Below are 15,410 nucleotides of genomic sequence, written 5' to 3'. Positions count from 1 at the left end.
GCTAATAGCCTTTGATGGACCTATCTTCCATGAATCTGTCTAGCTTCCTTTTGAACCCCGTTATAGTATTGGCCTTCACAACACCCTCTGGCAAGGAGTTCCAGAGGTTGACAGTGCGTTGTGTGAAAAAATACTTGTTTGTGTTTGTTTTAAACCTGCTACCTATTAATTTCATTTGGTGGCCCTTTGTTCTGGTATTATGAGAAGGAGTAAATAATACTTCCTTATTTACTTTCTGTATACCACTCATGATTTTATAGACTATATAATAAGATTGGGTCCCTAATCTGAACTATTGGAACTCATTTACAAATTTTTCTTAAAATTACATGAATATATTGTCTCATACTATAGAATTAGAATTTATAATCCCTATTCCATAATGAGATATCTTTGAGCTATAATGTATCTTTAGATAGGTTTTTTCCTCAGAAAGCATTTTATCAAAAAATATGATTTAAGTAAAAAAATCCAATTATTTTTATTTTTACTCTTTTTTTTAAATCATTGATTTTTATCCACCCTGGGTTGGAGAAAGATAGTGGCAGACACCAAAAAGTGAGAAGCCAAACATGCCCTTTAGATGCTAAAAGGGGTTTCTGGCATAGTTAGGAACTACTGTAATAAAAATTACTATTAGAACAAGAGGCTCCTTATGCCAGGGCTAGTTGAAAAGGTTCTCCAGAAGAGACTTCAGAGCTACATGAGCAAAAGCTAAGGAGGATACAGTAGAGGAGAGAAAGCATTCTTTGATTTGGCTGGAAAAAAACCCCTAGATTCATTTTGGACTTCACTGTTGAGAGGGGAGCTAAGTACAAGATGGAGTATTCCAGTTGAAGTGAGAAGGATCAAAACAAATTAAACATAAATCATCAGGTAAACACTATTGAGTTGTATCTTGTGAGTTCTGGAGATAGATCTATGTGCCTCTCCAGCAAATAGTGAAATAAGAAAATTCCATTCCAGGAAATTGGACATCGGTCACCCAGATGCAGGATTGACCCTGTGTGTATGTAGCCTACTGTTGCCAAGAGTGTTACAGCAGATTAGCCATTGGGAGCTAGCAGTGGTTATTGTCATGCTGGCTGAAAAGGACATGACACATTTTTTGGAAATAATGCAAATGAACACAGGGCCCAGTAAAACTATCTCAGTCAGATGCCCTTACATAAACAGGGAACTAGCTCAGGTTGCAAAGCTGGATTCGTTTTTTTCCCCAGTGTGGAGAAGAGGGGTGGGTGTGTATGTGTGTGTATATATGTATACACACACCTACCTACCTACCTACACACACATTATATAATGTCAGGTTTCAGAGTAGCAGCCATGTTAGTCTGTATCTGCAAAAAGAAAAGTAGTACTTGTGGCACTTTAGAGACTAACAAATTTATTTGAGCATAAGCTTTCGTGAGCTACAGCTCACTTGCACCCTATAGTGAGCTGTAGCTCACGAAAGCTTATGCTCAAATAAATTTGTTAGTCTCTAAGGTGCCACAAGTACTCCTTTTTATTATATAATATGTTTCCTTAATTGTAGGACTGGAAGGGACCTTGAGAGGTCTTCTAGTCCAGTCCCCTGCGCTCAAGGCAGGACTAATTATTATATATAGACCATCCCTGACAGGTGATTGTCCAACCTGCTCTTAAAAACTTGACGGAGATTCCTTAACCTCCCTAAGCAGTTTATCCCAGTGCTTAACTACACTTACAGTTAGGAAGTTTTTCCTAATGTCCAGTCTAAACCTTCCTTGCTGCCATTTAAGCCATTGCTTCTTGTCCTATCCTCAGAGGTTAACAAGAACAATTTTTCTCCCTCCTTGTATAACCTTTTATGTACTTAAAATTGTTATGTCCCCCCTCAGTCTTCTTTTCTGCAGACTAAACAAACTCAGTTTTTCCAGGCTTTCCTCAAAGGTCATATTTTCTAGACCTTTAATCATTTTTGTTCTCCTCCAGACTTTCTCCAGTTTGTCCACATCTTTCCTGAAATGTGGCACAATTGACTTTTCTAATACTGTTACAACTCTGCCTTCTGTTTGAAGAAAAAATAAAACTCCTTAAAAGCTACAGTTCTTCTTTGTAAAGATGGTGTTTATACTTTAAAATAACTTTCCATTTTATTCCCATGCTGTCTCCCCCCGAGCTTTCTTTTCTATTAACTCTTAATTTTGTAGTGCACAACTAACTTTAAACAAAATAATTTAAAATCATATGTACAGTAGAACCTTAGAGTTACAAACACCAGAGTTGTGAACTGACCAGTCAACCACACACCTCATTTGGAACTGGAATTACACAATCAGGCAACAGCAGAGTAAAAAGAAAAAAATTAAAAAAACAAGTACAGTACAGTACTGTGTTAAATGTAAACTATTGAAAAAAAAAAAGCAGCATTTTTCTTCGGCATAGTAAAGTTTCAAAGCTGCATTAAGTCAATGTTCAGTTGTAAACCTTTGAAAGAACAGCCATAATGTTTTGTTCAGAGTTGCGAACAACCTCTGTTCCCGAGGTGTTCATAACTCTGAAGTTATACTGTATTACATTCTTGTGAAGTTCCTTTCCAACATCTTGTTGGAATATTTCTGTGATAGTTTCAACAGTGTTTGAGAAAGTGGTACTAAAAACTCATACGCCCTTCAGCACTTCCACCCCACAAATATATACACCGGATGCATGTTTCCATATTGCTATCATAGAGGGGCTTGGCAGGATTTGTTTTTAATCTGTAACTGTTGGTAAATGTTGATTTCAGATGACACTGAAATGCACATGTTCAGAATTATTAATAATATTTGAAATATTAATATGGGAAACCACCAAACATGAAGTTGACCATAAATTGCTTTATTAAATTCAAAGGCTTTATACAATTATTCTAAACATACCTAAATAATAAGTAATTTACTACATCCAAACAGTAAGAAAACCTTTATAAGCATTTGATTGAGGTACTTACAAATGGGCTAAACTTAGGGGGTGTTTAGACCCATATTGGTTGGCTTCAGTGTGGTCAGGCAGGTGTTAGCAATGAACCCTTTAAGACAGCGGTTCTCAGACTGTGGGTCGGGACCGCATTTTAATGGGGTTGCCAGGGCTGGCTTAGACTTGCTGGGGCCCAGGGCCAAAGCCCAAGCCCGAGGGCTTCAGCCCTGGGCAGTGGGGCTAGGGTTGCCTGAGACTGAAGCCCTTTGGCTTTGGCCCCCCGGCCTGGGGCAGTCGGGCTTTGGCTTCAATTCCAACCCCCCACGGTGGCGGGCCCAGGCTTTGGTCCCCGCTCCGGGTACTGTAGTAATTTCTGTTGTCAGAAGGGGGGCGTGGTGCAGTGAAGTTTGAGAACCCCTGTAAGAGTTTACTTTTTTTTATACCTTTCAACAAAAAAAGTCATTGCCAAGTACTGACTTCATTTTGAGACCCTTATTTCCAGTCTTAATCCAGATTAGATTTACGATCTCCTTTTTTCCCAAGGCCTTTCCTCCCCTTCTTCTTTCTGTCCAACAGTTTTTTATTGCACATGGATTCATATGGACTTTTAACAGTGGTGTGAGGGTTGGGAAGGGCCATGTTGGTTCATTTTAAGGCAGATTCTCTGTCTTATTTAAGACAATCTGCAGTCACCCCTGTCGGTCAGGAGCCTTCTTTTTAAAAACTTTCCCTTATTGCATTAGTTCTTTAAACCAAACATCCTCCCCACTTCATTCCTTCTGGCTTTATAATTTATACTTTTCAAGGCCTTCTTTCTACTTTCTACTAGGGGCCTATCTTTACAACATACATGCACACATTTCCTTAACAAAACTTAAGATAAATCTAATTCTTTAATTTCATACATTCATAATTTCGTGCTACATCATGGAGGGGGAAAAAATCACTTAACAGTTGCAATGCACCTGCAGGGATTGGGTGTCACCAGCAGCACAGAGAGCTCTCTGCAGCCCTGCTATCACAGGAATGAGGGAGCAGGGCTGTGACAGTGGAGCTGTAGAGGGCTCTCTGCATGCCTGCTGGGCCAGTGACACCCAATGCCTGCAAGCACAAGGAATGGGGGAGGCTGCATCATTCTGGCCTGGCAAAGCACAGAACCCCAGCCAAGGCTGCATGGAGGAGGATGAGCCCCTGCTTGTGGGGGAACCCACTTCTCTGCTGAACTGTTTCTGATGGCTCCCACGCTCCTGGCTGGTGAGTGAGTGGGGTGGGTAAAACCCAGTCCCTGCAGGCACTAGTTGTGAAGAAGGTTGCAGTCCTGGGAGGGCAGAGCAGAAGACCCCTGATCAGAACCATGAGAAGTAGTAGGAGGCCACCCTGCTTCTGAATGTCTAAGCAGGTCTGCCTATTTGTGTGTAATTTTAAGTAATTTTTCTACCTTCCCAAATAATGTCAAATATAGTTTTAAAAGGTAAAAAACGCAACTTTTTCCATCTCTTGCAGTCTGTTTTTAGGTACATCACATGGTCAGTTCTTCATAGATTCATAGGTTGTATGTCCGTAAGGGAACAGGGTGATCATCTACTCTGAACACTCTTCATAACACAGGCCATCGGACTTCTTGAATTAATTTCTGTTTTGAACTAGTGCAGGGGTTCTCAAACTTCATTGCAACACGACCTCCCTCTGACAACAACATTTACTATACAACCCCAGGACGGTCGTATAGATATCTGAGCCCATCCAAGCTGTGCTGCACCGAGCGGCGGGGCTGAAGCCAAAGAGCTTCAGCCCTGGATGGGGGATCTGTAACCTGAGCTCTGCCGCGCAGGGCTGAAACCCTCGGGTTTTGGTTTTAGTCCCGGGTGGTGGGGCTCCAGCCCTGGACTTCAGCAAATCTAATGCCAGTCCTAGCGACCCCATTAAAATGGGGTTGCAACTCTGTTTGAGAACCATTGAACTAGTACATATCTTTTAGAAAGAAATCCAATCTTAATTTAAAAATTTCCAGTGATGGAGAATCCACTGCAACACTTGGTAAATTGTTCCAATGGCTAATTACCATGACTTTAAATTTGCGCCAAATTTCCAGTTTGAATTTGTGTAGCATCAACTTCCAGCCACCGAATCTTGTGTTTTGGGGCAGGCAGAATGAGAAGCTCCGATTTCTACTTCAGTGGTCTAAAAGCAATTTTGGGGATCAAAAGTTACTAGAGAAGTAAGGAAAAGGATCTCATGTGTGATATATAAAAGTTCTAGGTTTCTTCTTTTTCAAGCATATTACTAGAAACTTTTGTATATGTTGATATATAGAAAAGGACTACACAAAGTATCAGTACAATGAATATTAGACTAGTTTAATTTCTTTCCATTCACTCTGTGAATGTTAGGAAACAAAACTGAAAGTTTGAGGAATAGTATTTTTTTAATGGAAGATTTCCACCTTTTAAAACTATTCTGTATATTGCAGTCCTGTCATTTCTGCCATCTCCCCTTCTATATCTGGCAAATACTGTACGTTGCTTCCTTAAACTGAATTTAAATTACAACATAATCAGTACTGGTTATTTGGGGGATGGGGAATGTATACACTTCTTTTAACATCTTGCTCAACTGATAAGGGTTTTAATTGAAAATCTGAATCCGCATATTTCTAAAGATCTAAAACATCTTGTTGAGCTCACTTTTTTATTAAAAGACTTCCATAATCTGAAAATGTACGTAAATGGAGAAACAAAACCAGCATCTTAAAAAAATCATTGGTGATGGTTGTAAATTCAGGTGACAAAACATCTTTTTATATAGCATCTTGCAACCTCTGGTAATCGTACTGAACCTTTTTGAAACATTCCATTGATTTTCATTAATTTATTTCTTGTGAAGCCTTATTTACACATAGAGAAAGAGAGAGACTTTCCTCTCCCAGTATATTCTCTAATAGCCAAATCAAGAAGCATTAAAATAATCCTGCCACTCAAGTCTGTCTTGTTTGTGTACTGTGCCCTGCAAATATGGCCTGACAACAACCAAACCTGAACCATTGAATTGTACTTGTAGTATCTTGTATAATAATCTTGCTGTGGAAATTGCTGACCTTGAGTTTATAATTTTCTAAACATCTTTCACTCTTCCTTTAAAACAATCCCATCTAAATTAGCAGTATTTCATGAACAAAGCAGTAGGTTTGTTTGTCAGATTATCAGGCTGCATCTTAATTGCCCTGGAATAGACAAACCAAAAGCAGGTTGGTGAAATACTGCAGCTTTGTATGCATCTGTTGGTCTCTCCAAACCAACTCCTAATTATGCTTAGAAATAAAACCCTCTCTCTTTGCTCGCTAGGTTCTATACTTGGTTTTATTATTTTTCCCCTGCTGGTGGTGAGTTGGTTTTTCTTATAAAATTATTTTTGTGAGTTTTACTGTATATTTAAACATTTTAAGAAATATTATATAACATACAAAAATAAATCATATATAAATGGGATTTTCTTTTAGCACTAAGAGCCTGGTACTTGGAAATGGCCTTTTATCCTAAACTCACCACTATAAATACCCTGCCATTCATGTATTAATATTTTGGCTTGTGACTGCAGTAAAAAATTAGCAGTTTTAGGTAGTATAAAGACTGTGCTTGCACAAAAAGAAAAGGAGTACTTGTGGCACCTTAGAGACTAACCAATTTATTGGTTAGTCTCTAAGGTGCCACAAGTACTCCTTTTCTTTTTACGAATACAGACTAACACAGCTGTTACTCTGAAACCTGTGCTTGCACAGTATTCTGTGCTGTCATGTTAATGATACATAGTGCAGCATCTTCACCAGGAATCTTCTGTAGTTCAAGTAGGTTTGATACATAAAGTCTTACTTGTACTGGTATAGCAGAAATTTTTATCTGAGAGTGCTAGACCATTTGCAGCAGTTATGGTGTCACTGTCTGCTAGATACTGTTCTCTTCCTTTAGCCATGAAGCACAGTACAGTAAAAGCTGTGTTATCCGGCACTTTACCAATCGGAAAGCTCTAGAAACTGGCATTTTGGGGCGCTGGATCCGGGCAGCGCTCACCTTGGGCAGCTCCCCGCAAGCAGCAGCATGTTCCTGCTGCTCCTAGATTGGGGTGGGCAAACTTTTTGGCCCAAGGGCCACATGCAAAACTGTATGGAGGGCCAGGTAGGGAAGGCTGTGCCTCCCCAAACAGCCTGGCCCCTGCCCCCTATCCACCCCCTCCCACTTCCTGCCCCCCTCAGAATCCCAAGCCATCCAACACCCCCCACCACCTATCCAACCCCCCGTGTCCCCTGACTGCCCTGTCCACACCCACACCCCCGACAAGGCCCCCGGGACTCCCACGCCTATCCAAACGCCCCCCCCCCCATCCCCTGACTGACCCCACTCCCCAGAACCTCCGCCTCATCCAACCGCCCCCTGTCCCCTGACTGCCCCCCAGGACCCCTTGTCCCTTATCCAACCCCCCGTCCCCTGACTGCCCCGACCCCTGTCCACACCCCTGCCTGGTGACAGGCCCCCCAGGACCCCACCCCCTATCCAACCCCTCCTGTTCCCCGCCCCTGACTGCCCCGACCCCTATCCACACCCCCACCCGCTGACAGACTCCCCAGGACTTCCACACTTATCAAACCACCCCCTGTCCCCTGACCGCCATTCCGAACCTCCACCCCATCCAACTGCTCCCTGTCCTCGGACCGTCCTCCCCAGAACCTCTGCCCCATCCAACCACCCCCATCCCCTGAATGCCCCCCAGGACTCCCTGCCCCTTAACCAATGTCCCCGCCCCCTTACCATGCAGCTCAGAGTAGCAGGAGCTCGCAAATCCCGCTGACCAGCCGGAGAAAGCCGTGCTGCCTGCGTGACAGCATGGCTGCGGGGCAGGGGAAACAGCACGGGAGGGGCTGGGGGCTAGCCTCCCCAGCCAGGAGCTCAAGGGCCGGGCAGGACGGTCCCGTGGGCCGTAGTTTGCCCACCTCTGTCTGTGCTGCCCCCAGCCTGCCCCGACCGCTGACTTCACAGCTCCCATTGGCCAGGGACTGCGGCTAATGGGAGTTGTGGGGGGGGAGGGGCGCCCGCGGGTGGAGGTAGTGCGCAGAGCTGCTTGGCCACACCTCCGCCTAGGAGCAGCAGTGACATGTCACCACTTGCAGGGAGCTGCCTGAGGTGAGCGCCACCCAGATCCAGCACCCCAAAACCCCTCCCACGCCCCAGCCCTGGGCTCCCTCCTGCACTCAAACTCCCTCCCTCCATTGGTAAGTATAACTCATAGTTAATCGGAATTTTTGACTAACTGGCACCCCCCATTCTCCCAACATGCCGGATAAAAGTTTTTACTATACTCATTTTTATGTAGTTGTAGCTGTATATCAGATCACTATCACAAGTAAATCCCTCACCAAGAATTACTTGGCTCACTTAGTTTAGATCCTCTGTATACCTTGTTGTTACATCAGGGTGTTAAGAGGATTTGGGTTTTTTTATTGGAGCAATGATCAGTAAGTGTTTCCCCCATTTTCAGCCATTGCTTCAAAATGCTGGTGTTTAAACTTGGCCAGTATGGATTGTCTGGCTGTTGAATGCACTCATCTTACAAGCTGTACCATTTGGGTAGATCCTTGTGAGAACAGTGTGCAGGATCAGGGCCTCATTTTGTAGCTCAGTTCAAGACTTGGCAGGCAGATAAAAAATGATCTCTCGTAAATCAGTATTTTTAGTTTTTGTATTAGCATGAAAGAATGTGTTTGCATAACAAATAATCAGTTTTGCAGATTCTGATATAAATGAGTCATTTTTACATTGCATATAATAGTATCCCCGTCCTCTCTAAGGACACCAACACAGTTTTTTTTATGTGCTAGACCAATCTTCTACAAAAAATGAACCAACCAGTGTTGACAAAACTAGCAGTGTGGGAGAGAATTACATAAAAATGTAGAATTTAATTTGCCTATGGCATTCACAGAAAATCCAAGAATATATTTTAAATGCTTTTTTTGAGTGGCATTGATAAATTCAGACTCTTGGGAGTGTACCAATGGTCCATGCTACGCTGTTGACGCATACCCAAGAGTCTGAATGTGAAGAGGTCAACTAAAAACCAACCAACCAACCAAAGCCCCCCTCTGGTTACAGATGAGGAACCTTTATTTGTTACACTATATATCCATTCCTTAGTCGTCCCCTACTGTACCCTACCAAATTCACCATCCATTTCGGTCAATTTCACAGTCATAGGATTTTAAAAATAGTAAACTTCATGAGTTCAGATATTTAAATCTGAAATTTCATGGTGTTGTAACTGTAAGGATCCTGACCCAAAAGGGAACTGTTGGGGGAGGGTCACGAGGTTATTGTAGGGGGGTTGCAGTATTACCAACCTTACTTCTGCACTGCTGCTGGCAGCATGCTGCCTTCAGAGCTGGTCACCTGGCTAGCAGCTGCCACTCTCTGGCCACCCAGCTCTGAATGCAGCACAGAAGTAAGGGTGGCAATACCGCAACCCTCCTACAACAACCTCCTTTTGGGTCAGGACCCCCAGGTTGAAAAATGCTGATCTCCCCGGTGAAGTCTGTATAGTAGAGGGTAAAGGTACACCAAAAAACAGATTTCATGGGGGAGACCAGATTTCACAGTCCATGATGCTTTTTTCATGGCCGTGAATTTGGTAGGGCCTTATTCATTAGTATTCAAAACTTCCATATTATGTTACTGTTGTAACACTTGTCTGTCCTTTCTTCTGCCGCTTCCCTCCAGGTTTTTATCTGATTTTGTCATGTGTCTTGATATACATTTTAAAGTTCTTCAAGTCAGGAATGCTTTCTTATTGATCTGTAAACTGCTGCTTGCATTGATGATACTGTATAAATAATAGTTTGGGAGAGGCTTAATTTTCTACGTTGGGTATGGTCAGAAATAACACCCTTCAGCCTCAAATCTGCTAGTTGTAGCTGTTTTAATATGCTGAAAGAGCTTATCCTCTACTTAAAAAAAAAGAAACCCATGCTTTATAAACCTGCTACGTGCATAAAAAGAGAAGTACTCAACTTCACAAATCCACCATTTTCCTTTCCCATTAAAGATGTGGTGTTCCAGTCTGGAACAGTTATTTTAACACAGACAATTTCTGTTTAGGAAGGAAAAATATTAAATACAAACCCTATGTTAATTCAGCTTTATAGTGGAGAACTTAAAAGCACAAGTCAGAAAAATAAAAATCTTTACATGTACGTATGGAGATAAGAATTTTTATATACCGTAATAGTTATACAAATGAGTACACATTCAGAAGGCGCTAATAACTGGACTTCCATCTATTTAAATTTCCCAGCTGCCCTATTGAGGTTTAAATCCTTTACAGGAGGGACCATTTCTAATAGTGAGAGGTTAGTTCAGTATTCATGTTTGTTCATTCTTTGGCCACTTGTCTATGAATCAAGCTGGCTTTTGGTTGATGAAAGTACTTCTTCAGCTGTTACAAGGGCAGTCATCCAACAGTTGCGCTGGTTGACTGGCATCGTCAGTGTAATGGTATTTGGTGATAGTTGTTTGGCACTGAAACAGGAAAATTATTTCATTTATACTTTTCTTTCAAATGAAATTTAAATGTCTACATGGAAAAATAAATAAGTAATCTTTTAATAATCATAATTAACTTTGGTAGTATGAGTGTATGGTAACTATACATGCACCAAAGAAGACTACTGGCAATTTGTGGATGTCACGATATGCACTGCTTGTAATACAACAGGAGACCATCTTGTGTTTAAAATGTTCTGACGTGTATCTAGGTCGGGGTGGACAAACTTTTTGGCCCGAGGGCCACATCAGGGTTACAAAAGTATATGGAGGGCTGGGTAGGGAAGGCGGTACCTCCCCAAACAGCCTGGCCCCTGCCCCTATTTGCCCCCTCCCACTTCTCCCCCCTGACCCATCCAACCCCCATTCTCCTTGTCCCCTGACCACCGCCTTCTGGGATCCCTGCCCCTAACTTCCCCCCAGGACCCCACCCCCTAGCCAACCCCCGCCTTTCTCCCTGTCCCCTGACTGCCCCAATCCCTATCCATACTCCCGACTCTTGACAGCCCCCCCTGGACTCCCACACCCTATCCAAACCCCCCACCCCCCAATTCCCCATCCCCTGACTGCCCCCCCAAAACCTCCACCCCATCCAACTGCTCCCTGTCCCCTGACTTGTCCCCGCTGCCCCCAGAACCCCTGACCCATCCAACCGCCTCCTGCTTCCTGTCACCTGACTGCTGCCCCGGGACTCCCTGCCCCCTTACCATGCTGGAGCCAGCCACACCGCTGTGCTGCCCAGCAAAAGCGGCCGGCTAGAGAGCTGGCAGAACGGTGCGCTCGGGTTGCAGGGGAGGGGCTGGGGACTCCATCTGGGAGCTCAGGGGCCGGGCAGGACGGTCCTGTGGGCCGGATGTGGCCCACCTCTGATCTAGGTACATGCAATGTGATATAAAGAAATAAGGCAGCCTTTATTAACTACCCATCAGTTATGAATAAATATAGTCAAGTAAATTGCTCAAAAACACTATTATAGATTTGATTTGTGTCTCTCTTTCTCTCTCTTTTTTTTTTAATATATGTAGGGTGTGGATTCAGGATTTGTTCCCAGTGTTCAGGATTTTGATAAGAAACTTACAGAGGCTGATGCTTATTTACAGATCTTGATAGACCAATTGAAGGTATGTTGACCTAACACTTGTGCACCTACAGAGATAGTAAATAATGTCAGGTGCTCTTTGGGTCTTCTCTGGAACTTGTCTCAGGCCCTGTTCTATGGGCAGCTGTGGTGGGGAATCATCCATATTTCAGAGCCACAATCCAGTGTCAGAGAAGAAATTATTTAACACAGTAAAAGCAGAAGAGAGAGAATGAATTAGTTAAGGCAGATGTGACCATATGAGAAGCCTGTCAAACGCTTAAGTATTTTTCATCCCTGGGGTTTGCCAATGACAGTTTTATCCTTTTCTTTTCTTTGCTCTCTGGGTCTACCATAGAAAAGAATATTGAAATGAGGAGACGATTACAAAAAGTAACAATGAAAATTCAGACTAAAAACTATGTTGAATTTGAGAAGAGAATTCTGTGTTGAGATGAACGGAGATCTTGGAAGCATGTATCACTCAAGTAAAATTGAGTTAGAAAATTAGAGTAACTTTAAATATATGCCTTCTTTCAAAATGGGGTTTCTATCAAACATTAAGAGAATTTGCCTTCTGTTATATTCAGTGAGTTAACCTTGGGGAATTGGCAGAGATGGGTTAAATAAATGAATTTCAATTTGTAATGGAATCCTTAAAATTATCATCCTGCTCTTGACATCTAATTTTTTTCCCCCTGAAGAGGAATCCAGCCTGTGCTGTTGCTTCTGCACATAGTGCTTGACTGGGGTTGTTGGCAGCGGAGGAAATTTTGCTGCTGTATTTGTGTGAATCTGATACTTGACCATGGATAAATCGCTCTGTAGGAGCAGCTAAAATGGAATACTTTTCTGTTCTGCTTATGTGTTTTGGGGTTAGGTGGGGAAGATGAGGAATGACAAGCTCGTATCTCCCATCACACTATTGGAAACAGCAGAAGATCCAACTTCGGCAGTTTCTGCCTACAACATTTTCCCCTGACCCAGCCGATTAAAACTGATTAAGACTTCTACAGTTATGTTCTGCTTCTCTTGCTGATATTCTTGGGCAAGCACTGTGTGTGGGAGCATCAGCACAAATTTGGTCTTGTTGGTGGGAAAGGAGTATGTGCACTAAGATGGAGTTGAGTGAGAGAGGCATACAGAATAAAGAGCTTGGCCCACAGCCTAATGATTTAGGACACAGCGTTGTCCCTTGCTGTCATGTCAGCGGGGTGAGGAGAACGTCCCAGGCAGCATTCATCTCTGGAGGAAAGGATATGCCTAACTGTGCTCTTAAGCAGTCACCTGAGACTGACTGAAGAAAAGATTGAAACCAATAGTTGAGAGAGAGGACAGTAGAAACAAGGGATGGGGAGAGACTTACGGAAACTAAGGCATGGGGTTTTGCAGAACAAGATATCAGCATTCAAGGAATGGGAAGTATGGCACCAGAGAAGAAAGGATAGGAGAAGTGACTTGCTGAGTTTTGGAGAGGAGCTAGCATTTGAGGTTTTTTTTATTCCATTGCAATATCTTATTAAATTTAGTAGCTGAAAGTAACTTAGCCCTAGTCTACACTAGAGGGGGGGATCGATCTAAGTTATGCAACTTCAGCTACGTGAATAACGTAGCTGAAGTCGACGTACTTAGATCGACTTACCGTGATGTCTCCACCGTAGTGAGTCTACTGCTGCTGTTCCCCCGTTGACTCTGCCTGTGCCTCTTGCGGCGCTGGAGTACAGGAGTCGACGGGAGAGCGTTCAGGGGTCGATTTATCGAGTCTAGACTAGACGCAATAAATTGATCCCCGCTGGATCGATCGCTGCCCGCTGATCCAGTGGGTAGTGAAGACATAGCCTCAGCAAACTAAAGCACTAAAATGTTTCAGACTCTCCCCTCTGCTTCCCCTGTCCTCTTTTTTGGAGGGAAAAAGCGTGTGTGTGTATGTGTGAATCTTTACTGTATGGTCGTGGTACACAACATGCAGTCTGAGAACCAAACAGATCTGTGGAGAGAGAAAATGCACCCTTTGTCCCACTTAACCCTCTCTCTGCAGGGCAAGAACGAATCTGATTAACCTCTAGTTTTTATTGATGGTGAATTCTAACTCATCTCTCAAGGGAGTTACAAATTCAAACTACTATTTTTTTTTTTTTTTTACATTTAATTTGGACAAATTATGGTTGTATTCAAATTAGGTGCAGCCCTTGGGCTATTGGTAAGATGTTAGGATGGCTCCCAATGTCAACGGTTGGGCTCCTCAGTATAAACTGGCTGCCTTTACAGCATTTGAATTAGTAGGAGCAGATCGATGCTTAAGGATCTAAAATTGTGGGGTCATGCAAACGTCCCAGGTAATGAACAGAAAAGTTAAAAAACTAAAGCAGAATTGTCTGTCTGTAAGTGGAATTATATTTGTGAAGTGTCATTGAGTCTTGAAATAGATTTCAGAGATTTTTTTCCTCCTTCACATAAATCAAATTTGGGAGGTTTAGTGGCCAAAATCCCTTTTTTTTGGTCTGGCACGTCGTCATAGAGTCTAAGGCCAGAAGGGACCATTGTGATCATTTAGATTGACCTTCTATATAACACAGACCATCAGACTTACACTCTATAAATTAATTTCGGTGATCTTTTGGGGGGGTAGGGGGGAAGTAGTATATCCATGGGTCAGAGGTTTCAGAGGAGTAGCTGTGTTAGTCTGTATCAGTAAAAACAACGAGGAGCCCTTGTGGCACTTTAGAGACTAAGAAATTTATTTGGGCATAATGTTTCATGGGCTATAACCCACTTCGTCAGATGCATGGAGTGGAAAATACAGTAAGCAGGTATAAATATACAGCACATGAAAAGATGGGTGTTGCCTTACCCAGTGGGGGGTCAGTGCTAATGAGGCCAATTCAATTAGGGTGGAAGTGGCCCATTCCCAACAGTTGACAAGAAGGGTTGAATATCAACAGAGGGAAAATTACTTTCACAGATATCTTGAATTGCTTACCACACCTACTTATTAAATGTGTCCTGCCTTTTTGACTGCTTTCAAAATGTAATTTAGTGTATTTGTCTAAGCTAAGACTGTAATAAAATAACTTGTCAATGAAGTTTGTCCAGTAATTTTACCTGTTCTCATCTTAATCCTGTATTTCATTTTTCTTCTGTATTAAAGATAAAAGTAAATGTGAGCTGACTTGTTTTGAACGGTGGAAAGTTTGAAATCATTATGTAATGTTTTGCTATGGGACAGATGCACAAGCACCAGCAATTATTAATACTAAATCTATATCAGGATAGGACTCAGAATGCTTGATCAGGATTGGGGACTCCATTGTGCTAGCTTCTGTAGAGACCTAGTGCTAAATAGGGTCCTTACTCCAAATATCTATCCGTCTCAGATAAGAGAAAAGAACAGATAAGCCTGTTTGCTGGAGGTGTTCTGAACAATGTGTCTGTTCTTAAATGGTAACTCACTCTTCCTATAAAACCTGACATCAGAACAGCCTTCTTTGTCCAAAGAGTGCTGAATGGAACTCCCTATGTATCTCATCAACTCTACCTTTTTAATCAACTGCAGAACAATGACAGCATGGGAATCGAAAGACTGAGCCTCAGGGCATGTCTTCACTAGCAGTGTTAAAGAGCTGGCCACAGCAGCGCTTTAATCTGGCTGTGTAGTTGCAGCAACACTGGTACTTTACAGTGCTGAAACTTGCAGTGCTCAGGGGAGTGTTTTTTCACGCCCCTGAGCGAGAAAGTTGCAGCACTGTAAAGTGCCAGTATAGACGAGCCCTCAGTAACTGAGCGTGAGTGTTGCAGGGAACCGTGGAATGTGAATGACAATGGCACCA

At 42.7% G+C, this 15,410-nt stretch overlaps 1 protein-coding gene across 7 annotated transcripts in view; it reads left to right on the top strand.

Moving 5' to 3' along the window:
* Positions 1-15,410, top strand: part of OSBPL9 (oxysterol binding protein like 9) — a 142,354-nt gene that overhangs the window by 60,522 nt on the left and 66,422 nt on the right. For 6 of the 7 annotated variants that reach the window (XM_084637620.1, XM_084637614.1, XM_084637615.1 and 3 more), the window contains one exon: positions 11,531-11,626. The exons of the other annotated variant lie outside the window; for it this stretch is intronic. In XM_084637620.1, coding sequence (XP_084493746.1) covers positions 11,531-11,626 — 96 coding nt within the window. The remainder of the gene's footprint in view (positions 1-11,530; positions 11,627-15,410) is intronic. 7 annotated transcript variants of the gene reach the window in all.

This window comes from Lepidochelys olivacea (genome assembly GCF_965140295.1).
Source record: "Lepidochelys olivacea isolate rLepOli2 genome assembly, chromosome: 8".
Lineage (NCBI taxonomy): Eukaryota > Metazoa > Chordata > Testudines > Cheloniidae > Lepidochelys > Lepidochelys olivacea.
The sequence above is the reverse complement of the archived record's forward strand: the minus strand, read 5'-3'. Positions and strand labels throughout refer to the sequence as shown.